Source organism: Chaetodon trifascialis, chromosome 4, assembly GCF_039877785.1.
Source record: "Chaetodon trifascialis isolate fChaTrf1 chromosome 4, fChaTrf1.hap1, whole genome shotgun sequence".
NCBI classification, from domain to species: Eukaryota; Metazoa; Chordata; class Actinopteri; order Chaetodontiformes; family Chaetodontidae; genus Chaetodon; species Chaetodon trifascialis.
In genome coordinates, this window is record NC_092059.1 from 20,849,437 (window position 1) to 20,875,175 (window position 25,739).

Sequence of the window (25,739 nt, forward strand, 5' to 3'; positions counted from 1 at the left end):
CGTCTGTAGGCTGGTTATTGTTTGCAGTCTGATTAGCAACTTCAGACGTGATCATGGAGTCAAATGCCATTTTGGCTAATCTTTCTGGGAAAAAGCTAATAAAATGCTAAATTGTCCTCAGATGATGGCTGGTGGGCTATGAAATTGCATTTAGGCCAATGTGTTCAGCCTCTTTTGCTCTCCACACAGACTCCACTCAATACTACTCAGACTATAAATGGAAATCAGAGCACTTCTGATATCAAAGTCTTGCCTGCAGATTGGGCATCTATATGGAATTATCTGTTTACAGAGATTAGTGTTCTTTTAGCTCAAAATGTATGAGCCAGATAAATCCACATTTAATAATCGTCACTGAGTAAAGGCTTCCATACTACTCAAAGGAACTACGTCATTTGATCTGCCAACTGACCGATGTTTGAAGGCAAAAAGTGTTTAGACCTTTTCCCAACAGCCACACTCGAAGGTAGAGTGAAAAACTGACAGTTACAAACAGTGGAGTGTTTGTTCACATCAAGTCGGTGTAGCTACATTGAATCATTATGTGACAATAATATGCCATTTAGCAATGCACCACCAGCCAGAAAAGGAAGACTGTGTCCATTTCCTCCCACACAATAACATGGCTGCATGCAGAAAGCAAGAGATGCAGCAAGAACAAGTGGATGAGGAGAATTTGGGTTGATGAGCAGCTAAATAGACGAGAGAGAGAGTCTACCAAGCCAGGGAAAAGTGCATGCAATTGAACATACATCACATTTTTAATAATTCAGGATAACTGCATAGAAGTTGACATGCTGGAACGGCAAACACAGTGTATCCAACAGATCTACTCAATTCACTGGGTTCAGGGATCTATTCGTGGGTGATTATGACTGTACTCCATTTACAAAAAGATTATTTTTCTCTTATAGTATCAACAAGTAGCACTTGATTTCTGAGTTCACTGTTCTTCAACACCTGTCAATATCAGGGAACAAAATTAGGTCTCCTCTAACCCAGAGAGCTGATTAACGCCGATTCCCAAAAGATGGCGAACTGACATGGAACAAATCCTCAGCTGCTCATATTACTAATTATCTCAAGTTATTATAGAAATATGTTCTGTTAACATCCACAGTGACTGCCATTGCAATGTGTTGTCCAGTCCACTCAGGCTGTCTATGAGGAAAATGCCCTGCCATGCCAGGCTGAAGCTGTAGAAATTCCACCCTAACACAGCTACTCCCAATGTTCTGCCAAATGCCAGCTCTTATATACTTACCCTCCAAGGGCTGAACTGAGAGGCAGCCTGTAATTTTTCATCAGTCTCTTTACTGGTTGTTTTTGAAATTAGTCACCGGCAAGAAGTGGAAAGAAAGTAGTTGCACGGCCATTATGTTGCATACAAACATTTAATCAAAGAGACACACGAACTCTTTCACACACATACGCACGCACACACCATCACCAGACATGAAAGCCCTCTAGTCAGCTGTCTGCCAGTAATGATCCTTCTCTGGCAGCACAAGTGCGTAGCATGAATATGTCGCTAACCAGCTGCAGTCACACTGCTCACACATCTGCTTTTTATATTATGTACTTGGTACATTCTGAAGCACATTCTCTCTAGATCCCTGGCAATTCATTGTATACCTTTCATCCTATCCCTTGTGTCCATTTGCTGGTCTGTGAATGGGACACTTTTGCGGTTAGTTGAAAAATCTTGCAGTGAAACTAACCAGACTAAACAAAAAAAAAATAAGGCTGTGCAGCTGGCCAGAGATTCCTCTACAGACAGTGCAGCAGCAAAAGCACAAATATTCTGCTTATGTCCTTTGCTGGAGCAGTCGTGGGAATTAAGCACATTTCCCAGGTGTTGAACCTAAAGAACAAAAACTGACATTCTGGTCTCATCCAACAAAAACTTTCTGTCACCATCAGACGAGCGCTGAGTTGGGAATGGGGAGTATGGGGCTGGAGGGTGGGCAGAGTGTGCTACTACAACCTGACATAATGTTGCCTCATTCTGAGATGTGACGTGCACGTTTAACTCACCGCCTGCAAAACACCAGAGACAGACATGACAGAGTAGGAGACTTTAAGGATGGAAAAGAGGGTGGTGAAAGGGAAAGTAACAACATAAAACCAGCTGGAGGGACTGACAAAGGATTCTTTTAGTGGCAATCCTGATTGGCACCTAATGTTGTCCCTGGGTATTTCAGACCCGTAAAACTTTAATATGTAGTTCAATAACCATTTCCCCCTCTTTCCCTCCTCTATTGTTCCACAGAGGGATTAGAGTGACAGGACTCAGTCTCAAAAGAAATGGGAAAATGAGTGGCAGAAGGTTGTCCAAGAAGGAAGAAAAGATGTCAGACATGACAAGGCCACCAGAAGAACTGAGCAAATTGGAAAAGTACCCATGCGAAAGAATTAATACTACATCAGGGTCTAAAGGATGCAATGAGCCTCAGTCTCTAAATGTCTGCAAAGTTGACTGCACTGAAATAATTTCTTCCAAAATCATTAAACTATCAACAGGGAAAGGTTAACCAACAACAGCAGTCTTGTTGGTGGTGTTGTACGTCACTATGCTTGTTGCATGTATTTTAAATGACAAACGAATGATTGAAATGCCCTTTTATCCTGTTCTACAGTTTCTTCATTTGGGCACAAGTTGTCTTTTTCTATTATTATTCTTTTCTCAGTAAAGTTTATACGGCAATGCTTATTTGAAGATCTGTCACATTTTGTGCCGTGATTACTGTCAACGACACAAAGGCTATTCAGCTGTAACACAGAGTAACACATTAGGAGACCATTTATGAAAATATCAAACACTTTAATAACAATGAAACCTGCCCCTGACAAACTGCAGATGAGGTGTAGCTGAGTGGTGACGAGTTCCTGCCAGCCTGTCTGAAAACTCATCTTCAATTCAACTACAACTAGTCTAGCTACATATTTGGAACAGAGAACGCTATTATTTACATAACATAACAATGGAGGAGATGCACTGATGGCTGGTCTGCAGCATGGAGCACGCTGCCATTGATCCAGTAAGAGAGTGCATTTGTTAATCTGTGTGCAGGTTGGAAACTACAAAAGCACTGAAATCAAACACATCTGACATGGGTTGACAGAATGGCTATAACCTACCAGTTTGAAATGGTCTCATCCTGAACAGGACTGAGCTGTAAGCTTCTGTAACTGCAAATTCAGTCATGCAACAGCTCAAGGACATCATCGTGGATGAATCTCCCTTGACAAAATGGCACGGGTCAACTCAACTCATCTCAGAGACTGCAGGTGTTAAAGCCAATGACGCCTTGACTGCCTCAGGTAAAATATTGACCACATGCTGGACACACATGGGTAGATGCCTTTCATTGTCTCGCACCAGACTGCCATAAGATAACCTGTAGGGAGCCAGCACTCGACACACTGTTGTTAGAGTTTAACAAGAGTGCCATCCTGTGGTAAAGTCAAACATCACTAATCAGCAGCTCATTTTACACCAGACTGAGGACTGAACTTGACCAGAAAACCGTGAAGTGCCATCTTTGACTGTTGCTGAACGTCTCAAAACATTTGGGTAGGACTTTAAGCGGCAATGTTCTGTTTTATTACTATCACTTTCTACTGCACTGTGTTTGTGTTCTGTTTTTTCTATGATACTTTAGCATGTGTGCACGTTATTAAAAGACATCATGTACATATATCGAACTGGGCAAGATTTTCTCAAGACAGTCCTAGCAGAGTAAAAAGACCGTTCTTCATATTACTCTTAATTGTGTCACTCCCTGCTGCAAAGTAAGTGCTGAGCCTGAGTCACTGAACTACTGCTGCAGTCTGGGCTAAACTGATATTGCTCTTGTACTGCAACAGCAGTGTTGTCAAACTACAGCTAAGGACAAGACAAACGATAATATTCTCCTTGAAGTCTAAACACACTGTCTGCATATGAGTTACTTCATTCTTACTTTGTCAGGAAGAAGGTGGAGTTTTCTCTGCTCTTAGTGAAGGTGATTGGGAGCAACCTCAATGTGATATTCATCTTTCTGGCGTTGGCTGCCAGCCTCTTTGCCTGTAAAACAGAAAAGTAAGGATAGTATAGTAGTGCAGTACAGTGCAGTGCAGTGCATTTATTGATTCATTTAACTAACTGGCACAAAAGCAATATGCAATAGTTTTGACACTCGATTAATCGCTGGTTTCAGCTTATCGAATATCAATATGTCCTTGTTTCTTAGTCTTCTATGATTATTAAGTGGATAAACTGGGTTTTGGTCTGACAAAAAAAGTTTGAATATGTCCAAGCCCTAGTATACTCCGTAAAGTGTCATAGAACCATACTGGGAGAGGTACAGCACAATAACCCAAAACACATCAAGATGATAACACCAAACAGAACAACCCAGCAGAGCTTTAATAAAGATCTCTCTCTCTCTCTCTCTCTCTCACACACACACACACACACACACACACACACACACACACACACACACACACACACACACACACACACACACACACACACACACACACACACACACACACACACACACACACACACACACACACACACACACACACACACACACACACACACACTTACTTCAGACAAACAACTGTTTAGTTAAACAGGATGTAACAGAGAGCTTCTATTTCTTCTTGAACAGATTTGTTGGGACCACAGACATGCTGGCATTTCAGTTCAGTGGAAAAGTCAGGGAGGGGGGGCATATCTTCTCCAAGAGCAAATAGATTTAAATGCAAAACATCTGCTCTGCATCACTAAATCCAGCTGCTAAGATTCATTAAGAATTAAACCAAAGATGAGCTGGACTTCTCCACACTGGCCTCATCTGAATTTGAAAGGACAAGCCTTTCTGTTCTGGTGCTCGTGTAGCTCCTTTATGACTTCAGATTGGCGAGTAGCGAGAGACAATATAAGATTTATTAAAAGGTAGGGCTACACAAGGCTAATAACACATCACTGCACTTGCAATGTTCTGGTGGAAACCCAAATCCCAAAGCTCATCACGTGCCAGGGCTTTATCTCTTGCTGAGAACAAGCCTCATTATTTTGATAGATTTGACCGCTGCAGCAGTCACTGCCTCTAAAAAGCCCATAAAAGAACAGGCATTACCCAACCTATCAAACATCACTTGTGTTGTCTTGTAGTAGCTGTATAGGTGAAAGATGGCAGCGAAACTGGATCTTACGTAACTGAATGACTGTGGTTTGGAGAAACAGCAGTAACCATTGCATAACTACAACCACAAATTATATACAAGCGAAGCAATTAAAGCATAAAAACATTTAGATAATCCTTGTTTCTATTATGTAATCTTAAATTATGGACAAGATACTGAACCTCAAATTGCTCCCGATGTTGTGCCATCATTGTGGGAGTGTGCATGAATGGTAATTGTTCCTGATGAGCAGGTGGCACCTTGCACGGTAGCCTGTCACCAGTGTACGAATGGGTGAAAGTTGGCTTGTGCTGTAAAACACTTCGAGTGGTCAGTAAGATTTGAAAATCACTATATCAATGAAATTCTAAATATAAGAAAACAAGGGATTGATAACTTTTTTCGGTAAAAATTTTTGCTCTATATTCAACTGAAATCATTGTGAATCCCATTACATGCATCTCTTATTACATGTTCAGGTTGCTTCTGAAAAGCACTGAAGGCAGTCACACAAATTACTTGCCTCAATAAAGATGCTAGCTTGGCTTTCAAGGTCAGTATTTATCAGCCTGCTGAAAGTGAAATTTTGAATAAAGATAAAGAGTAAAAATCCTTCACTTTTATTCTTGCTCACAAACTTAAACACAAACACTATTGAATTTATTCTGACTTCAGAAGGCTCTTCAATGTAAGCGAGCTCCATGAGCATCAATCTTAGATGACTGCAGACGGTGGTTAGCACACACCTGTGACCTATTGTGTGATTGTACAAAGTATCATTGGTCACGTTCGCTGAGGGAGGTATGAGTCAGAATAGAGTAGTTTTAGCCGACTATTTGCATTTGATTTGAGCAATTGAGTTACACCACTTTTTCTTTGTTTTTGCATGTATCAGGCTTACAAAACAAGAGCAAAGCTGGCTCTGATTTGCCCGACATCACTTTCATCGTGTGCACTCATCAGTTATCTGATGTACCACATCCACCAACAGCAGAACATCTTTCCTGCTTCAGTTTTGGTCTTCCTCTTGCTTGCATTTCAGCTAATGATCAACACAGGTGCTGGTCTTAAGATGATGTGGTCAGAGTTGGGTCAGCCTGTTCTTGCTCTGAGTGAAAGTGCTTCAGTTTGTGTAAAGCTCTAAGCTTTTGAATCTTACCCATATTAAATTTCCATTTAGCAGTGATTTGGTGGTAAGATAGACTTTTCAGCACTCCGGAGAACAGTCTTAGCTGAACAGTTGTGAACTGTTCACAACAGCAGTGACAACAATGAAGAGCAGACCATCTGTTTTTGGTTCTTCAGTACCAAAACAATTCACACTGAATTTCAGACACATCCGTGTGTTATTATTTGAATAATATAAATCAACTACATTAAAGAGTTGGGCGGTATGACAGTATAGACCGTGCAACAGTAGAAATGTGTTCACCAGTGGAGATTTGGCAATAGCTTCCACTACAGGAGTTATCCCTTAAACTGTATGATTTCTATGTTTGCGTCAAATCTATCCAGTCTGCATCTGGTCAAGTGAGTCCTATGAACTACTATGCATTGAATTGCTGCACATCTGGCACAGACAGAAGTACTACCACCATCTGTTGATCAGCTACCGCCATCTGTGTGGCACCAATGAAAGCACGGTATATCGCATCACTCAGGTGTGTGTGTGTGTGTGTGTGTGTGTGTGTGTGTGTGTGTGTGTGTGTGTGTGTGTGTGTGTGTGTGTGTGTGTGTGTACAACATAAACACAAAGGAAAAACAGCTACATAATACTACTAGAGGCTAAAAACACCACTGGGAACCTTTAAGGTGCTGAAGATTAAGCACAGAAGATAGTTTGTAAATTAAGGACATACTTTTAAACTGGCACGAGGAGTCCGAATGAGACTGTCTCTGGCGGCACCATCAGCAAATCGTCCGGTATCCTCCAGAAACCTGTAGTCTGCAGTCGAGGTAAAGGACAAAAAGTAAGCACACATAAAAGTACAAGCATTTACTTTTATAATACCACTTCTTAATAAAATACCCTGAAATAAACACACTGCCAACTTTGACTAAAATCATATCCTGAAAATTTAACAGATGTTTGAGAATACTCTCACAAGAACTCTTGTTGTTTTCAGTCTGTCAGTCATGTGAAGGAGGAAGGAAGATGCTCACCGTTTAGAAGTGCCATTTCATCAAACTGTGAGAGGGTCACAAAGGCAGTTTTATTTCTAACTCCACTGCATCCTGAAGCTTCCTTGTGTTCCTTCACACACTTCAAGCTGGAAAATAAACACAAACAGAATTTGTTAGGTAACATTTCAATTATTCTGAAGAATTTGGTTTGGCAGACAATGAAAAGAAAACTGGACAAAGAGGCATTGAAGACAAAATGCAACAAACATTGTCCAAGGACAGCTGGTCTGCTGAACAGAGCGAATATGAAACAATAATACAGCCCTGACTCAATGAAACCAATAACTTGTGCCGCAGGTGGACAAACACTCGGTTGTTCTCGTTATCTAAAGAGGTTAACATCATTCCAGGAAGCTTTTAATAGCTGTGTGCTGTGAGAAAGCCCCAGAGGAAACAAGCGAGCGCTTCCCTGATTCAGATTTCAGTGGACAACATCCATCAACTACAAGCCCAGACATAAACACAGCAAAAGAAGCTGACAGTATTTTTTGCTCCACTTCCTTCCAGATACCAACTGAAACCCCTATAACCTCACAAAGATTTAACTAGAAACAACTGCTAAATAAGAAACAAGACAACTATCGTTAGTAGTAGCAGCAGTAATTACCTGGTCGTTTATGCCAGGAATAAACAAAGGATCACCAGCTAAAGGAGCAACGCAGAATATCCCACACAGGTATTAATCTTGTGAGCATACGCAGCTCGAGTCCATCAGAGTGAAAGTAAAAACAGTGAAGTACATAACAGTTAGCCAGTGATGTAACAGGTAACCTAATACTGCTTAGAATGTTAGCTTAGCAACACATTAGCCTCAGACAGCTTGGATAACAGCTAGCTTGGTTAGCAGTAAAGTGATGGAAGAAAAACAAATCAATCACAAAACAGCACCTATAAATAACACAATAACAAGGATATTTTCACGGAACGGACTAATAATCCACGGACTAATAATCCACTATTAGATTAATGGACTGATCATTTCAGCTCTAAAAAAGGGTCAACTCTGCTGCACAATCAGGACTTTCACTTGTGACACGTGTTTTGTTCTTTTTCTCATCGTTTAACTTATTTTGTTGATCATACTTGTGTACTTCTACTCAAATTACATTTTGAATAAAGGACTGTACTAGTAGTAGAGTATTTTTACATAGTAGTACTGCTACTTGTATTTCAGTAAATGACTAAAAATACCCTTCCACCATTGCACAGCTGCACCTTTTACTGAGATGTCTTAAATTAAAATACTACTGAAGCTAAAATGATTATTTCAAAGTTTCTGCAATTGGCTTTCTGAAAGAAGATTGAAAGAAGAGAATAGAGGATGATTTGCTGATGGCTGATTGTGTGTGTTAGTAAGAAAGATCTTACTAACACACAAAAAAGGGATTTAAAGGAAGCATGGAAAGACCCATTTTCAGACATTTGCTGAGAGACAGGTATTTGGTCAGGTCAGACTATAACACACGTAACTATGTAAAAGGAATGCTGAATGATGCCCAAAAACAACAGGCAACCATGAGAGAAAGGGGAAGGACATCGCCAAGCACCCGTTGATAAATCTTAATGAAATTTTCAGGCGTGACCTTCAGTATGCTATTTAGTACTTGAAGGTTATGTTGTAAATGCTTCAGCATCCACAGAACTTGAGGAATAGGTCATGGACCGTTACCACTGCCGGTGGCATGTTGTTACTGGCCGTGAATTCAGAGTTCAAAGTTCAGTCAGTAAAAACAAAAATGTGGCCAACAGTCAGTCATAAATATTACGTTACTGCACGCAAAGGTACAACAGATTTTACTAATACAACTCTTCTGTCATTTTTGTTTTTTCATCGTAAAAAGCAGAACTATTTCTTTGTGTTTTATTAGTGTTATCAGACACAGATGGAATAAAGCTTTTATGCTGCATGAAATGATATGATTTCATCATAGAGAAGGAGCAGAACAACAAGGGAAAATCAATTCACCAACGGAACACATCTTATTCAAGTGATCTCACTGCAATTTAGGAAGACGAAGAAGAAGAAGATGAGGATTTTTTTTACTAATCGCCCTTGGGGAAAACTCATCTTTACACTCTGATTAGTATTTCATTACGCACGCAGACCACCTCTGTGCAATATAACAATATAAGCAAGTGTCTTCCTCTGATGACATGATAAAGGATTAGTAATTCTGGGAAAATCTGCCCAGCTATTAAATTATATGAGGTCCAGGAAAAAACAAACTAGTGCATTATTCTACATGAACATGCCACTCAGGATAGTAACGATTCACATTTTCACTTTGACTATTTTACAAAAACTGCCAGTAGTCTAGAGTTTGTGTCTGCCCCACCGTCTGCTTATGACACAGTGCTCTTTGCTCAGAAAGAATCCAAAGTGGAGCTGCAACTAAAGACTATTCTCAATGGTGATTAATCTTTAGATTATTATTTCAATAACTAATAGTTGTTAGATTGGAGATTAGTTTAGATTGAACTTTAATGATCCCTTTGGGAGGACCCCTCAGGGAAATTGGTCGATAAAATGTAGAAAAAAAAAAAAGTTGAAAACCATTGATCAGTGTTTCCCAAAGGCCAAGATTACATCCTCAGGTGTCTCGTTTTGACCACAGATATTCAGTTTACTCTCACAGGGGTAAAAAAAAACCACACTGAAAATATCCACATTTAAGAAGCTGGTATCAGAGAACTTTGACTTTATTCTCTTAAAAAGTTACCCAAGGCGATTAATTATCGAACTAGTTGGCAATTAATTTAAAAGCTGACAAATAATCAATTAACTGTTGCAGCTCTAATTAAAGGCAACTGTGCAAAGGCTCATGAACAGCTGACACTGCTAATATTTAATATAAGGCCTTCATGTAAATTATAAAAAGGATATGGCTGGTTTTATGATAAAAGATGACTTTACAGTATTCATACATATAAAAACATAAACTATGGACAAAGCCATGTTACATGTGTTTAGTGGCATAATGAACAAATTCTGTAGAGCAGAAGTTGTCATCCAGTCTTTTGCAATGTCTACTTATTGACAATGCAATGTATAGTTGTCGCAGTTATAAAGTAAGTGTGAACATGAGGTGTGATCAGGTCAAAGCGGCCAGTATTTCACACGAAAGACGACTGATATATTTTTTCATTTATCATCCCATTTTTCATTTGCCAGTAAAATAACACAGACAGACAGACAGACAGACAGATAGACAGATAGACAGACAGATAGACAGATAGATAGATAGATAGATAGATAGATAGATAGATAGATAGATAGATAGATAGATAGATCTGTATCTATAATGTTATCTGCACGATAATCTCACCTGCAAGAATGGCCCAGACAGGCTGGACATCTGTACTTCGCCTCCTCTGATCCACACACACCACACCTGCAGGACAGACAACATGTCAGCATGGTGTGAACAAGTGTCAGCTTCACAGCTACACTCAGGATTAATGACAGGGACATGAAGGACAATAAACAACGCGCATGAATGATATACATGCTCACAGAAAACACTAACAAACGGAGACACTCAGCAGTTATAACGGTCTGGTACTTTATAGGGCGACGTAATTGGCAGGGACACGTGACAAAAGGATGAAGACCACGACAGATTTGAAAAAGAAAGTTTGGGGGCGGTGATGTCTGATGTAGCCAGCTGACTTGGCTCGCTAACTCTGTAGCTAACGTTAACATTTAACGCTGTATGGACGTTTATTGTTTGCTATTGATAATATATGCAGGACTCTTTATATCTTTATAAGCTCTACTGTGGTCCAAACCGGGCTCGTGTAACGTTAGGCAAACAGGAACATGTTAGCTCAGTTAGCACTTTGCTAATGACACTTACGTGGAGAGAGACATCTTTCTTTTGGTCCCCTTCAGCTCTTCTCCCGGGCTGCTGTTTTCCACTTTGTTCTCCACAGCTGACATTATGTCTATTGTCTGAACAATTACGGAGCACATTACAGAAGAACAGTCGCCACACGATGGGCACAGCCGGCGGTACCCAAACAAACCCTCTTCCGCCGGTGGCCGCTTGACGCACGTGGAGATGAGTTCCGGTAGGAAACCTGCTCATTGGCGCCTCCCGGTGTTAGAGAACCAGAACTACAATGTCCTCCAACAGTGTCATGGTGACAGCAGTGATGAGATGTGAACATTTGAAAAAAACTGTGCATATATTTATATTGTTATATATATATTTTTTTACTTTTTAATGGTTTATTTTTAGAAGATTGTCATGCACCAACATCACCAAAACAAATTCCTTGTATGTCTAAAATTGTATTTGGTAATAAAGCTTTTTCTTATTCTGATTCTGATACAAAGTCTCAATCTGTGTCCAGCTGCAGGTTGCTCTCATGACCCTCATGTGGTTGTAAATGTAGAGAGTCATGATCTCTGCAACAACTGAGGTGCTTATTTCCAAGTCTAGTCTCTCACCACCTTATATGTATACTCATACAGGCTTAAAGAGGTGGGGCTTGACATAAGGTTTGTGCATATGTGTGTGTTGAGAGAGAGAGAGAGAGAGAGAGAGAGAGAGAGAGAGAGAGAGAGAGAGAGAGAGAGAGAGAGAGAGAGTACACATTTGATCAGCAGTGTCTAACACTCTGAGTTATTTCCATCCATAACATGTGACAGTATAAATAGGAAACCTGTGCTAGAGGAGATGGCACCAGACAGCATCCAGCCATGTGTAAGTACCAAAGTAAGATTGTATCTTTCCTTGATTTGGACTATGTGGTCTAAATATAACCAAAATGCTCTCCTGCAATCTGGCCTTCAATGTTACTTTCATATGATTCCAAACAATTTCTTCCTCTTTTTTAACCTTTAATTGAATACAGAAATATCATTAAGAGTCACACTTTTTTTCAAGACCACACACATTTAAATCTGGAAGCAGCCCAGTACATGCAGTCTTATCTGTTTGCAACTGAGCAGCAGTTAGGATTGAGGTCTTACTGTAGCTCTAGGGCACCTCGGAGGTGTTGATGAGTTTATTTCCCTTTGCCCTCCAAGATTTATCTCACCAGGGTCCAAGTATCAGACTGCTCCTCTAGGTTTTATGCCACCATGAACAGATTTGTCCGTAGGAAACAGTTTATATGTAGTTTTAATACTAATTCTTCCAAAAAGTACAGAAGCATTTGTGGATAAAATGTTCCATTTATTTGTCAACTTATTAATTATTTACACATTTGCATCTAACCTTATCCTCCACAGACTTTATATAATTACACTTTGTTCAAGGTAACATAACTTAAGAATATGATGACTGCGTTTTCTGTGTACTCTGGCTCTGGCCCACTGTAGCTGCCAGTCCACCGAACCACCACTGACTTAACTGAAATAACAGTATGATACACAAAAAGTCACAGGTGTGAACACACAAACACACCTTTAAAACATAAATACTTCTTTAGACTGAGTTGTGGTTGACCAAATAGTTCTCTGAGAGTATAAGTTACTGTGGCACAGTAATGTGAACAAAAAACAGAAAGGATATAAATAAACATACAGTATGCTGTCAATATATACACAGGAAATGTAAAAACTCACTGATGACTCATTCTCTGTTGCAGCACCAATGACAGGTTTCCCCTGAAGAACCTACCACATAAAAGGCAAGGCTACAAAAATATGTAGTGTATCAAAAAATGGTTCATAAATTAGAAATGACCAAATCAACATAAGTACTTATACAACATAACAAATCTTGATGTAACCGGTACATACAACACAAAGGCAAAAAAAAAGGACTAACTTGACATGAGCAACTATTCTAGAAAGCAAATGAGCAGGTAGAGGTAGAGCACCATCTGTCGAGATGTGCAGGTCCAACTGGGCAGGACCGAAGACAAAAATATCATGAAAACAATGTAAAATATAGCCTTTGATCAGAGAATGAAATATTTAAAGCAGTCACACATTATCCGCATGCTATTGCACTCATAAAAACCTTTATTTAGACAGTGCTCCTACGGAGAGGCCTGGCACGCTCCTTCGGGTTAGGCCTCTGCTTAGGATGGTCTGGGTGTGTTTGAGGGTTTGGACAGGCTGCTGCTTAGTGAGGCCCTACCCTGTGATCAGGGAGCAATATCGGTCCATATACAGCCAACCTAAGCACCGTTCAACTAATAATTATTAACAAAACAAACTTTACACATTTACTGATAAATATTGGTATACACTGTTCTCCTCTGGCCTCCTTGGCCTGGATGTTCCACAGAGATTGAGATCTTCCATGCAGATGTGCCTTCGACGGGACATTTGTTGCTTTGACAGGTCCCATTAACGGTTTCCATGGCAAAGTCTGATGGACACTCGCTCTTTGGTAGGCAGCCATATTTTAGTAGCTCATGTAAACAGGTTACATGAGAGGTGATGTTGGTGTCAGAGGAAGCAGACTGGATCGATTTCTATATGCCGCTGACTATTGGGCTGTGATGTGGGAAACTCCTGTATGTCTACAATAGGTAGCTGACGACTGTCCTGAGTATGGAAGAAGAAACGTGACTGGTGCCAGCTGCCATCTTGGATCTGAAAGAGGATGGATGGAGGAAAGAAACAAAGAAACATCATTCGATTGATTCACATTCCAAATTGATAAAAGGCAGTTCTTCATGCTTTCATTCAATATTATATCTTCAGTCATCTATGCACAGGACAGTTCAATCAGTCCAGATTTCTGACAGCATTACCTGCATAATTTGCACTAGATATTCCCTCAAATGTGTGTCAGACCAGGTAGAAAATACACCATATATCTATATGCAGTCACAACTGCATCAAACAGTCAAGACCTGTCAAAATCTCAACAGGTCAAAATGCCAAAATGAACAGTCTAAAAACCACATCAAGCTGCTGGGTCTGTTCAATCCTACGATTTGCTGACTCAGCTCTCTGTCCCGCACATCACCTTGCACTCATCTTGTAGCACATGTGGTTCAAGTAGTGTGTCTTTCTCAAACATCTGTTTGTTCCAGCCACGAAACCGAAGTGTGGTGCTCTCTTGCGGTATGGATCCAGCGGAGCTGAAGCTGTCTGTGGTGTCGTAGGGAGAATCATTTAGGCAGTGGACTGTGATGCTATGGCTGGCCTCAGTACTCAGTAAATGGAGAAACTTCATTTGAACTTTCCCTACACCAAACACCATCTGTGGTGGGAAGCAGAAACACAAGTGTGATCAGTCTGCCATCATAACCACAACAGGGTAAAGACTTGCATTTCAAATGCACAGAGGGCTGCTGCAGTTACTAGCTATGTAATTTGAAATATCTGGGTTGAAGTTATTTGCAGTTCAGGGTCTAAATTAATCTATATTAAGGTTTTATCGCTGTACAATCTGTATTAGATAACATGGAAAGAACCTTCACCGCTATGTTCATTCATTTAGGCTAAGCCCTTTATTTTATCTAGCACTGTGATATGTTCACCACTTCAGCGTTACCTTATTAGAGGCCACTGGATGTAAACAGGTCTGACCTCCTGCAGTAAAGTTGCAGAAGACCTTGAAGGCATCAGAAGTGCAGCCCAAGTTTGGATCAATCCAGAACCAACCTGCAAGTCCCCAGTTCAATGAGAGGACAGAGACAGTGAGACAGAGAGATATCAAGAATCCTACATTATGCAAAGGCTTTTCTGCCTGTTTTCGCCATCGCGTAGACTCTCACCATCTTGGAGCTTCTGATGACAGTCGAGCAGATCTTTGCAGACACGAGCCGGGTTCTCCTGTGTGCCCAGAGGCTTTTTGATGCTTTCAATCACGCTGCTTAAATAACGAAGAGTCTTGAGTATCTCCGTATTCTGGTCTGGCAGGCTCATCTCTGTGTTCTGGAAAGTCTGGTTAAGAATGGGAAGGACAACACTGTCAAACTCCAAAATTCAATATCAAGTCCCTTGATTATAGATAGAATACCAACAATGAGCAATTCACTTTTTAACTAATTTGCCAACTTATCTGCCATCCATCCAAAAATCCACCCATTCTCCCCGTCCATTGAGTGAGTGCATTAGCGCCTTACCTCGGTCCTGAGGGCAGCATTGGAGTCAGATAGACCATAGACTGCTGAGTCATAATATATCTGCCTCTGTGGATTCAAGATCAACATATTCAGTTTAATGAAAACATAACACATTCAGTGGCCTGTTCATTATTTAATTGAAAGATTTTAATCTGTAGGCTTGTTCGTTGGTTATAGAAAACATGGCCGTTCCAATACGGGTGCAAAGAAAACTTTAAAAGGATAAGAATACACTTTAATACCAGAGGAAAGCAGTAAAAGAAGTCTTGCATCAATAAACCTTCACATTCCTGACTTCAGCAGGGGGGAAGGATAACACATTCCACTCAGCATAAACACTACAGTTATCACGTAATGTGTGTAAACAGAGGCATGTGATAGAGTTGTTTTTCTGGCTTCTTAGAACTGTTCAAGGTTGTTCAGATAGCAGAAAGCTCCACTTTATCCAGAAGTTAGGGCAGATAATGAATGTGAGGAGGGTTTCTCTCGCAGCGCCAAAGAAGACTAATCATTGATCTCTACTGGCAACGCTACTGAACAAAATTACAAGTGTTTTCACAAGTCTTATCACTGAAATGGATGAATTGTTGGCACGTCTATAGTTCAGCAAATAAGCAAACAAAATGCTTTCCCTGGCTCTGTCACAGTCTGGCTTTACTCTGCTGTCAGAGAAATGGCTCCAATCAAATTTCTCTGGTTCTTTGAAAAGTCTTCTGAAGCTTGGACCGTCACACTGATTGGGTTTCAAGAAGAAAGACAGAAAGAACAGGACTGCTCTCCAGCCAGACAGAGAGTGAGACATTCAAGAGGATACGGATACAGGACTTAGCCAACTGTAAAATACAAAAGGTTTTTTCAAATCAATTACCCTGCAACTTTACGGTCCAAACTTTATGTCTATTATCTCAAATTCCAAACAGGCCTGCTGACTTCAAGCCAATCCTGTCTACCTGTCCATGAGAGTGACATGAAGCACTTACTGTGGGACCTGGAGCACCAGGAGGTCCCTAAGGTGGGAAGAAAGAAGAAGACAGAATGAGTGGGACAGGGAAAAATGATCCTGTTGTGGGTTCAGTCAGTTCACTTCCTGGTAAATCATGCCATATTTGAGTATGACGCTAGAAATCAGACTTGTCTGGTCTGACCAAATAAATCTGGTATATATATATATATATGTATATCTGAGATTGTCCATATGGTAATGCCACCAGTAATTCCAATTGTTAACCTGTTTCCAGAGTTTTTATTCATTGTGATCCAAAATTAAAAACTCTACCTGGACTGACTAACACATCCATAATGCTTTAGAATTAGAGATATCACAGAACCTTACTGTTTCATTTAAAGAGTATGTGTAGTATGAAGCTGACAGTTAACACTTACTCTGGGTCCTGGACTTCCTTGTGGTCCTTGAGGCCCCTAAAAGTGAGAGAAAATCAGTGTTAAAATAGCTAAAATGATGCGTGCATTATATATTCTTTATTCCCGTTTGATCTGGTGACCTCAAGACATTACTGTAGCATTCAATGTGACAACGCCTGCACCTTACATTAACACCCCACTCCTAGCTGAGAGCTTTAAAAATAACATGCATTGGGTAATTAAAGTACAGCATTAGAGTGAGCAAAGAAAGAACAAATGCAGAACCATGATTCATTTTCTCCCTTCACCTTTCTCTGCGATGCTGTGAGGAATAACAGCAGGGATCTGGCTGTGTATCACACTTTACGCAAGCACAGTGGTTACCTACTGCCCCCTCTGGCTGACGGCTCTATAGGAGCTACCTATGGACAGCTGGACTTTATTAAGTCTGTTGGTGGGGTTCCAGGTAGTTCACATCCATATTTGTGAGCGTATGCACATATTTGACACCATCAGTGTCTGAGAAACGGCAGGAGTGAAGGGGCCATTGTGTACACTCTGTGTGTGAGTGTGTGTGTGTGTGTGTGTGTGTCAACTGCAGAGGTATTTAAGCTGATCTGAGAATCTTACTACTGTTTGCATTACAGACGGGGAGCAGGGATGAAGAAGTGACTTTGCGGATTGCACTGCGGTTTGCCACGCTAACATTTTGACAAGGCATTTCCTCAACAGTGTTTACTCAAGACGGTGTGAGAGTACTGCAAGGCCCCACAGCGAGCTCCAGCAGACACTGAGTAACAGCTACGTTCACTATGACTCAGCCGCAGCAATATGCTGCCACTTCAGGACAGTCATAAAAACAAATCTACCAATGAACCCCAGCTAGCTTTCATGCATCATTGAACGCAGCCTTCATCATCTGCAGTAGGTCGTTTTTCACAACTACAATCTGCTTTGAGGTGGTGCCATGACAACCAGCAAAGCTTTCTCTGTAAGTAATCACCCGGTCTGACTTTTGGGAAGTGACATAATCACAAGGAATAGAAGCATACGTATATTATAAACAATTATCATATCATCAGACTGACTGACTTTTCAGTGCCTGACTCCTGGTTTGAGTCAGATCTTACCATTTCGCCACTGCTTCCCTTTGGACCCCTTGACCCCTGTGGAAAAGAGAGGTAGCAACATGAAAACACATACAGTGTCGTATCCATCTCTGTATTCTATGTAAACCAGACACACACACGCAAACACACACAGAGAAACCTACAGGTTTTCCCATTGGGCCCATCATTCCTTCAGGGCCTACAGGTCCATTGAATCCCTGAAACAAACAGTCAGGTGGATTATGAATAAATAAATCAGTCTGACTTTACACGTTCTCAAGAAGGTAGTTATCATGTATCTAACACACTTCAGGGGGTCCTAAGTAATTACAGCGAAAGGTGTGTGTACTCTACAAAACTAAACTTGAATCTTGTATTCCTCTTTGTATTATTCCATTGCTGAGGTTGGACAAAGTGCTGTGGTGTGTCTACTGTTTGTCTATTTTTACTAAACTTACCAGAGTACCCATTGGGCCTTTCGGGCCAGGGATGCCTCTCAAACCCAAATCACCATTTGGCCCCTGTTTGAAGGAAGAAGAGGTTGTGTCAATCCTTGTGTGTCATTTTACCGGAACAATACATAATATATGCCATCTGCTCTTCCCTTATGTTGTATCATCTTTTACACTGAACTGTTGGTTAGCTACTCAGGCTCTTACCGATGGCCCTGGAAAGCCCTGTAAACCAACCATTCCCTGATCTCCAGATTCCCCCTACAAGCAGAAAAGACAACAACATCATAGCAACAGAGGAGCCTCGCCTTTTGGACTCATTTATTGTAACATGTAACAAACGCATCATTGAATAAGTAAGGGTGTGTGTGATTGTGGGTGATTTTTCATTCCACTTACAGCTCCAGACACAGTAGGAACACAGTAAGTCGGCCATTTAAAAATGTCCTCGTCCATTTCAAAAGAACTGGGAGACACAATCTACAGCAGCCCCACACCGCTCTCACACACCCTCTTAGAAACACACTGTGGGTTTAGGTGTCTGTACCCTCTTGTGTGTCTGAGCGCTGTCTGTCGTCCAAGGTGGCAGACACCATATTTGTATAGCCAGTCATCCACATCCTCTAGACAGCTCTGCTTTCGGGCCAGCAACTTTGACCGAGAAACTCTATTCACTGGAAAGTGTAAAGGGATCTGACCCAAGGGCCCGAGTCTGCTCTATGTTTCACAAGCATCAATGGAGAAAGCTAGTGGAGGGAGGGGCGAGCAAGGAATTGAATATTGTTTCTTTTTTCTTCTTCTTTGAGGAGTTACATAAGTAAAGTGGAGCACCTCTTTTTCTGGTCTCTGGAGTGTGAGGATCTTACATAACTTGGCTTTAGCAGGCGGAATGTTTCCATTCCTGGTCTCGCCCAGATAATTTGTTACTCCACTCGGGGTGGAAAAGTGTCAGACACACACATTATTAACCCCACCACAGACTATCTGGCTATCTAAACCCCTGAAGCTATATTCAGAGAGGTATTAAAGACTGTATATACGCTTATAAAACCCTCTTTTAACAAGAACATTCCTTGGTATGGTATCAATTTAAAAAGTGCAATGTAGTGACCTATATTCTTAGGACTTATGTGAAAGACATCTGAGTGAACGTTAAAGAAAAAGACATGAATGTGAGGATCAAACACCAGGAGTAGAAGACAAGAAGAACATAACACATCAAAGGAGGATTTCATCACATCATATATCTTTCATGTAGTCTGTCTATCAACAGTTCGACTTGATTTCACTTCTTTTATTGGGATGTTGGCATGTTTGAGGTACAGATCTGTCAGTAACTTTTGCATTAATATGTGAACACTACTGACAGATCTGCACCTCAAACATGTGCCAAGATCCCAATAAACTACCTCAAGAACTGGCACAATATCTACGACACAGTTATTCCACTCTATAGAAATAAACTTGAAGCTACTTTAAGATGGACTTTTGCTTGAAATCACAAATGGCTGTATATACTCACAGGTTGTCCTTTGGGTCCGGGGTCACCTTGTCTGCCCTGGTCACCTGTAGCCCCCTCCACGCCTTTGCTTCCCGAGGCTCCCCTGTCCCCTGGCAGTCCCAGTTCTCCCTGAACCAACAAGGTCAGCACTTAAGTGAGTACAACTTAAGGAAAATCTTTCTTCACCAGAGAACTTTTTGTACTACAGACACTAAAACAATTAACGACGCATTAGATGAGTAATTATCATTATTGTTGTTCTCACCTTCTGACCGGGCGGTCCTCTTTCTCCAGGTGGTCCAGGAAGTCCAACCTCTCCCCTGGATCCTGGACGTCCAAACGGTCCGTCTTGTCCCATCAAGCCTCTCTGACCCTGAATGCACACAGGGAATTGACGTCAATAAAATTTCAACTGTAAATGTCAAATCAAAATGTCAAATGAACGATATGGTTATATTAAAATAGTTCTTTCAACTATGAAAAACAGTTTTTTCTCCTTCTTTCTATCTTTGCTAGAGCCCTGTTACTTTTCTCTGAGCATTACAGCCATTACTGTTGAACATCTGCAGTGTGCATGAGCGTCCTCACACCAGATATTAACAAAATGGTACTCTTCAAAACCTTGCTCCACAGTGCTACGAGTGGTAAAAAACAAAAACTCTACATTGCACTTTAAGGTTCATTTGAGGCTAACACACACAGATGTTATGAAGAGAACAATGAGCATTTGGATGTTTCTTGCTCTGCAACAGATGAAACTCAAACTTGTGATGTTGGAGCATCCTTGAATGCACCAACAAGGAAAACAGCCAGTGGAAAGTTATATAAAACAAACACAAACAAACAAGCAAAATTGGAATTTTAATAAAGGTGGTTATGTGTTTGATGATGAATCCACTGTCACAGTCACTTTTGGGAATAACACTGGATACAAGTATGTGTGTATATATATATATAATGACAACTGATTAATTACTTCTTTTCAATGTTTCAACTCTATTGTTTCTTTCAGTATATCCAAACACATTTCTAAATGTGCTGGGCTGTCACAGCTGTGAGCTACAGCGCTGAAGTCTGACCCCTCTCCTGCTATTAATATTTCTTGACAGTGTGCTCCGTAAGTGTACTCATAAAACTGACTGCCTGTCACTGAGTCGCTGTCTCGTACCGCAAACCACAGCGGTTTCCTGCTCCATCAGCAGTGTGGCGAGGCAGACGGGAGCGAGTGATATTAGAATAACAGATTGAGTGGGTCACATATGGCTTCTTGTTCCTCGATCACCGTGAGGAGAGCGGAGGAGTCACGGACCAGGTTGGAATTACACTGGGCGAACCCCTGACCTGCAGGTGCTCTTGCATAAGAAAAACCCACTGCTATCAGCTTAATAAGAGCTCATCCATCCCTTACACACACACATACATGGTGTCCTTGTATGCAAGCACATACAAACTCAACACTACAGCAGCAAGTGCTATCATTCAGCCATGGGAAACATGACAGCGTTATAGCCTCTTTCTGACATCATGTCCATTAATGATAGTCTTAATGATCTTATGGGTTCCTCCTTCAAAAAACAGCAATCCAAACTAACAGAACTTTACTGAATACCAAATATAGCAACACAAGCACAGAGATGCTGGAACATAAGCTTCTGCATTATCAGTGTATGACTTCTGACCATCGTGTTCCTCAGCTCATCCAGTCCTGTTTGCTTCAGCGAAGATATATCACTAAAATGAGATGAAACTTGTCTTCTACAGATCGTTAACTATTCATACTTTCACTTTCTCCCAATTAGATAACAGTAATTCCCTCTACACGTGTCTCAGACAAGCTGCTCTTAAAAGCTTACAGTTAATTCGAAACTTAGCTGGACCCACATTACCCCTGTGCTTGCTTCCTTCAGTTGGCTTCCTGTAAAATTTAGACTTAACTACAAGATCCTGTTGATTACTTATAAGGCTCTGCATGACCTTGCTCCCAGTTGCGTTTTTGATCTCCTCTTTCCGTATTCCACTTCTTGACCACTCCAATCCTCTAATCTCGGCCTTTCATCCATTCCTCGCTCCAAATGCAAAACAAAAGACGACTGGAATCTGGAATCATCTTCCCTCATCTATCAGATTTGCTGCTTTCAAGCAGCTTCTAAAAACTCATCTTTATTAGGCAAGCCTTTTTATAGCCGTCTCTCTCTCCTGGCTTTGTTTTTCGTCTGCTCTGTCTCTCACTGTGCTGTGTTTCATACTGGAATTTCATATTTCATATTGGAATTTCCCCTTGCGGGACAAATAAAGGTATATTGAATTGAACTGAATTGAATACTGTGATGTATTTTGACCTTATTTGTTTATTCATATTTTTATTTTCGTGTGTGTGAAACACTTTGTAAACACATCTTTTAGAAATGAAGCTTTACTTACGTACTTATTATAGACATACACATTTTTTTTTTGACAAGATGAAAAAATACACTTCCAGGCTTATTCCTCCATATTTAAACAAACTTAGCTCACAGTCAGCATTTTCAAGGCTTCTTAATACAAATTAGTTGTCATCAGATTTTCCTGATTTTCCTCTTCTATTAAATGACTGACCCAAAAGCAAGAGAATCCAGAAAAATCACCTGTCTGGTGCTTAAATTTTAAACACTCTTTTCAGAAAATGACCTCCACTGCATGTCTTTCTTGTTGCTCTCAACTATTACACTTTCCAATAAAGCAGAAAAGTTCCAAATCTATGTTTTAAAAAGGTCTTTCCCTTCCACTGTGCCGATGCATCCAACTGGCGGTGCGAGGAAAACGATGAATAAGAAGATAAGTGACAATCATTGGGAATAATGACTAACAAGGAAAAAGAGGATGAGGACTATTCTGCAGGGACTCTGCAACTGGCCAACAGAGGCAGAAGGAAGCCATATACAGTATCTTTCCCAGTATGGAGGCACGTAGTGTGAAACTGAAAATAGAGTTTCCTGCAGACCTTTCCCACTGAGACAGCGTTCAGAAAAGTGTTTGTAGTGGAAGAAGACTCTGGACTACTGAAGCAGACTGTTGGCTCAAGGAAGCCTGCTATCTCCAGCAACAGCTCACGTGCATGAAAAGGTTTCTGTGAATAAAGTAAAGCTGTTATTTTTTACATTTACAGCTAGGACACATTTTATTCAAATTATAGAAAGTATCATGTGTGATTTAGGAGTCGTAGATTATTGGATGGACCCTGCTGGTGAGAAACCATATCATTTCAGTCAAAGTGAAAAACACCAGTGGCCAAAATTAGACTTACTAGACTTTCAGACAGCAAAATTATATAAATGAAAGACAGACTGGAAGGACTTGGCTTTCCAGCTCTTGGCTTAAAAGGGCAGAGACATTCATGCATGAAATCCCAATCCCCTCTGGCTGCACATGTATTTGGATAAACCCACTGCGTTGCAACCAGAGCAAGCCAATCAAATCAAACAAGGCATTTAATGATTAGTCAATCTCAGCCTCAGTTTTAAAACTACAGATGGTAACAGCTGAAGGAGAGCTTTGGGGAATCAGACATCCTCAAAAAAAAACCCTGTGCTAAGAGGACAATGTGGCACAAGCTAGCAGGATGGCTGAGTGGGTAGTGAGGTCTGTACGGTGTCTCCCGAGGCACAAACAATTGTAATATTCACACAGCTTTGTTCGTTGTGGACCATATTTGGTCAATCTCTGCCAGAACAATGAAGATTTAGCATCCTGTAAGGTCCTTAAAAGGTCAAGGTGAGGAGTGTGAATCACTGGATTCTTATCCCCTCCGAACAGACTGCATGTCAGCTATAGAGGTTTAGCACTAAGTACAGTGAAGGATGTCTTCCTCTGGAAAGTTCAGTTATGTAAGTAAATTCTCCATCTGTGACCTATATCTATGATGCTGAAGAAGAATGCTTTCAGATATAGCATATAACTGGTTTCCTGTGTGTGAGAGCATCAGCCACGCAGTCAGCTTTGTATTTTTCAAACACGAACCTTCAAACTTTTGACTGGTCACGATTGCTCTCGCTCACTTGTGTCTACAGTGTAATATGGTGTCAAACCTGTCATCATCCATGCAGCTCAGTAGTCTGTCATAACTGACATCAGAAACACAGCTGTACCTTTTATATGTTTACAGATATACGAGCGGCTAAATGGGCAAGCAAATCAGCTACCTTATAATTTAAAGCTAGTTAGTATTTGTCATGATGCTGACCACCCTTAAGCAGGGCAAAGATCCATGAACAGAGTGAGATGTGTTGCCAGGAACAGAGCAACGTGAGAGCACATTTCTCTTCAGGCACATACATCACTATCTATATGATACCGTCATGGATTACCTGCCGTCCTTGTTTTCCTGGTAAGCCCGGTAAGCCGGTCAGTCCTGGGGGACCATCTGGTCCTGGGTAACCCTTCATTCCAACGAGTCCAGGTAAGCCAGTTGGGCCCTGGAAGATCACCATAACAGTGACAGCGTCACTCAATCTCAGCAATCTTGAGGTGTTTTTGAAGTGCACTGAGGTTACTTGTTAATCAAACAGTGTGACAATTGTTGATGTTTCGCTGCTTATTTGTTCTTCCTTCTTTGTCTATTTGTCGATTCTGCCACTCAACTTTGATTTCCTTGAGTTGGCATTTCATCTATTATGCAAAGTTATTTTCTGGCACTCGTGTATGATATGAATTCATGACGGAGAGCAGTTTTCAAGTTCCATGACCTTTGAGCCGCTGTTTCTCTCACAGCCATGCATTTGGTGGAGGTGGTGTATTACTCACTTCAATGCCAGGAGATCCACTCGGCCCACTAGCTCCTTTCTTTCCCGCTGAGCCCTGAACAAACACATCCATGGAGAGCAAAATATACATGGGCACTCACAAAAACACACAGGGTTATACAGTATATCAAACTCACTTCTCATTGAAGAGCAGAAATTTTAAAGACCATGTCTAATATGAGTCTTGTGGAGAATCCAAGGTCACGACTGTTTCTGTACTTTACTCAGTCCAGACTGTCAAAGAAATATATAGTACTTTTAACTGTATATTTAACACCTCAAATGGCACTGGATTAAATCACACTGAGGTGTTAGCATAACACTAACACTGGCCACCTCTGCTGCATAATGTTTTTTTTAATAATATTTAAAATAATAAATGAGCACATGAACATGCTTGACAACATAAACAGAATAAGCTTTTTTCATATTTGCACATTTCAAAGCTAAGTCAAAAAGACAAACAGGGTATCAACAAAGATAACAGAAAAATACATGGAAGACATCCTTTTGCTTTGCACATTTTCTCTCCCTCGTACAGTAAGTTATGCATGTGCAGTCCTAGAGAGATATCCCTCAAGGAATGCTTTACCAAAGTGGTTAATTTGAACCAGATACACAGCAGATCTTAAAAGTTTCCAGTGTTTCCTGGCAGACAGTTAATTTATCGGTGCTTCTGAACAGATGGGTCTATATGTTGCACGTGACAACACTGCTCACACTCAAAGTTAAACTCAAGCCAAGCTGGATACATTGTCGGACTACTATTTGAACTGGTTATATAATCACTCTTACATACAAGCTGTTTCACATGTGCAAAAAAGTCAGTGGTATCTGGAAACCTGTGAATGCTTCTATTTACTATTATACTATTATACTATATACTAATATACTATTTAGAAGGCTATGAGGAAATTGAGCGGAGAGGCTTAAAGTGAAAATGAACTGTAATCAGAACGCTGGTGTCAAAGTGGCAGCAAAGCTCATCAGTTCAGGAGGACTTGTTTTACCAAAAGATGTCAGCTTTGATGCCACGTGCTTTAATTTAATGTGTTCATGTGAACTATTTAATATGGAAGACCTGAGAGGCAAGTGAGAAAAAAAATCTGGTGATGCCTTTTCGTAAACTGAT

At 40.7% G+C, this 25,739-nt stretch overlaps 2 protein-coding genes across 3 annotated transcripts in view; both read right to left on the reverse strand.

Annotated features, from left to right (window-relative positions):
- znhit6 (zinc finger HIT-type containing 6) overlaps window positions 1-11,407 on the reverse strand; it is a 31,902-nt gene extending 20,495 nt beyond the window's left edge. The window contains exons 1-5 of one of the 2 annotated variants that reach the window (XM_070961214.1): window positions 11,223-11,407; window positions 10,692-10,757; window positions 7,345-7,451; window positions 7,041-7,126; window positions 3,966-4,069 (exon numbers count right to left, since the gene is read on the reverse strand). In XM_070961214.1, the coding sequence (XP_070817315.1) occupies window positions 3,966-4,069; window positions 7,041-7,126; window positions 7,345-7,451; window positions 10,692-10,757; window positions 11,223-11,338 (479 nt within the window). In that variant the 5' untranslated portion in view covers window positions 11,339-11,407. The remainder of the gene's footprint in view (window positions 1-3,965; window positions 4,070-7,040; window positions 7,127-7,344; window positions 7,452-10,691; window positions 10,758-11,222) is intronic. The other variant, XM_070961215.1, reaches the window with a different exon arrangement.
- Window positions 11,408-12,530: 1,123 nt separating this feature from the next.
- The window catches only part of LOC139330722 (collagen alpha-1(XXIV) chain-like), an 87,159-nt gene continuing 73,950 nt past the window's right edge, over window positions 12,531-25,739 (reverse strand). The window contains exons 46-60 of the mRNA XM_070961804.1: window positions 24,609-24,662; window positions 24,173-24,280; window positions 20,095-20,202; window positions 19,851-19,958; window positions 18,536-18,589; window positions 18,335-18,397; window positions 18,041-18,094; window positions 17,898-17,933; window positions 16,789-16,824; window positions 16,386-16,412; window positions 15,406-15,471; window positions 15,055-15,223; window positions 14,832-14,941; window positions 14,301-14,537; window positions 12,531-13,921 (exon numbers count right to left, since the gene is read on the reverse strand). Coding sequence (XP_070817905.1) covers window positions 13,775-13,921; window positions 14,301-14,537; window positions 14,832-14,941; window positions 15,055-15,223; window positions 15,406-15,471; window positions 16,386-16,412; window positions 16,789-16,824; window positions 17,898-17,933; window positions 18,041-18,094; window positions 18,335-18,397; window positions 18,536-18,589; window positions 19,851-19,958; window positions 20,095-20,202; window positions 24,173-24,280; window positions 24,609-24,662 — 1,377 coding nt within the window. The 3' untranslated portion in view covers window positions 12,531-13,774. The remainder of the gene's footprint in view (window positions 13,922-14,300; window positions 14,538-14,831; window positions 14,942-15,054; window positions 15,224-15,405; window positions 15,472-16,385; window positions 16,413-16,788; window positions 16,825-17,897; window positions 17,934-18,040; window positions 18,095-18,334; window positions 18,398-18,535; window positions 18,590-19,850; window positions 19,959-20,094; window positions 20,203-24,172; window positions 24,281-24,608; window positions 24,663-25,739) is intronic.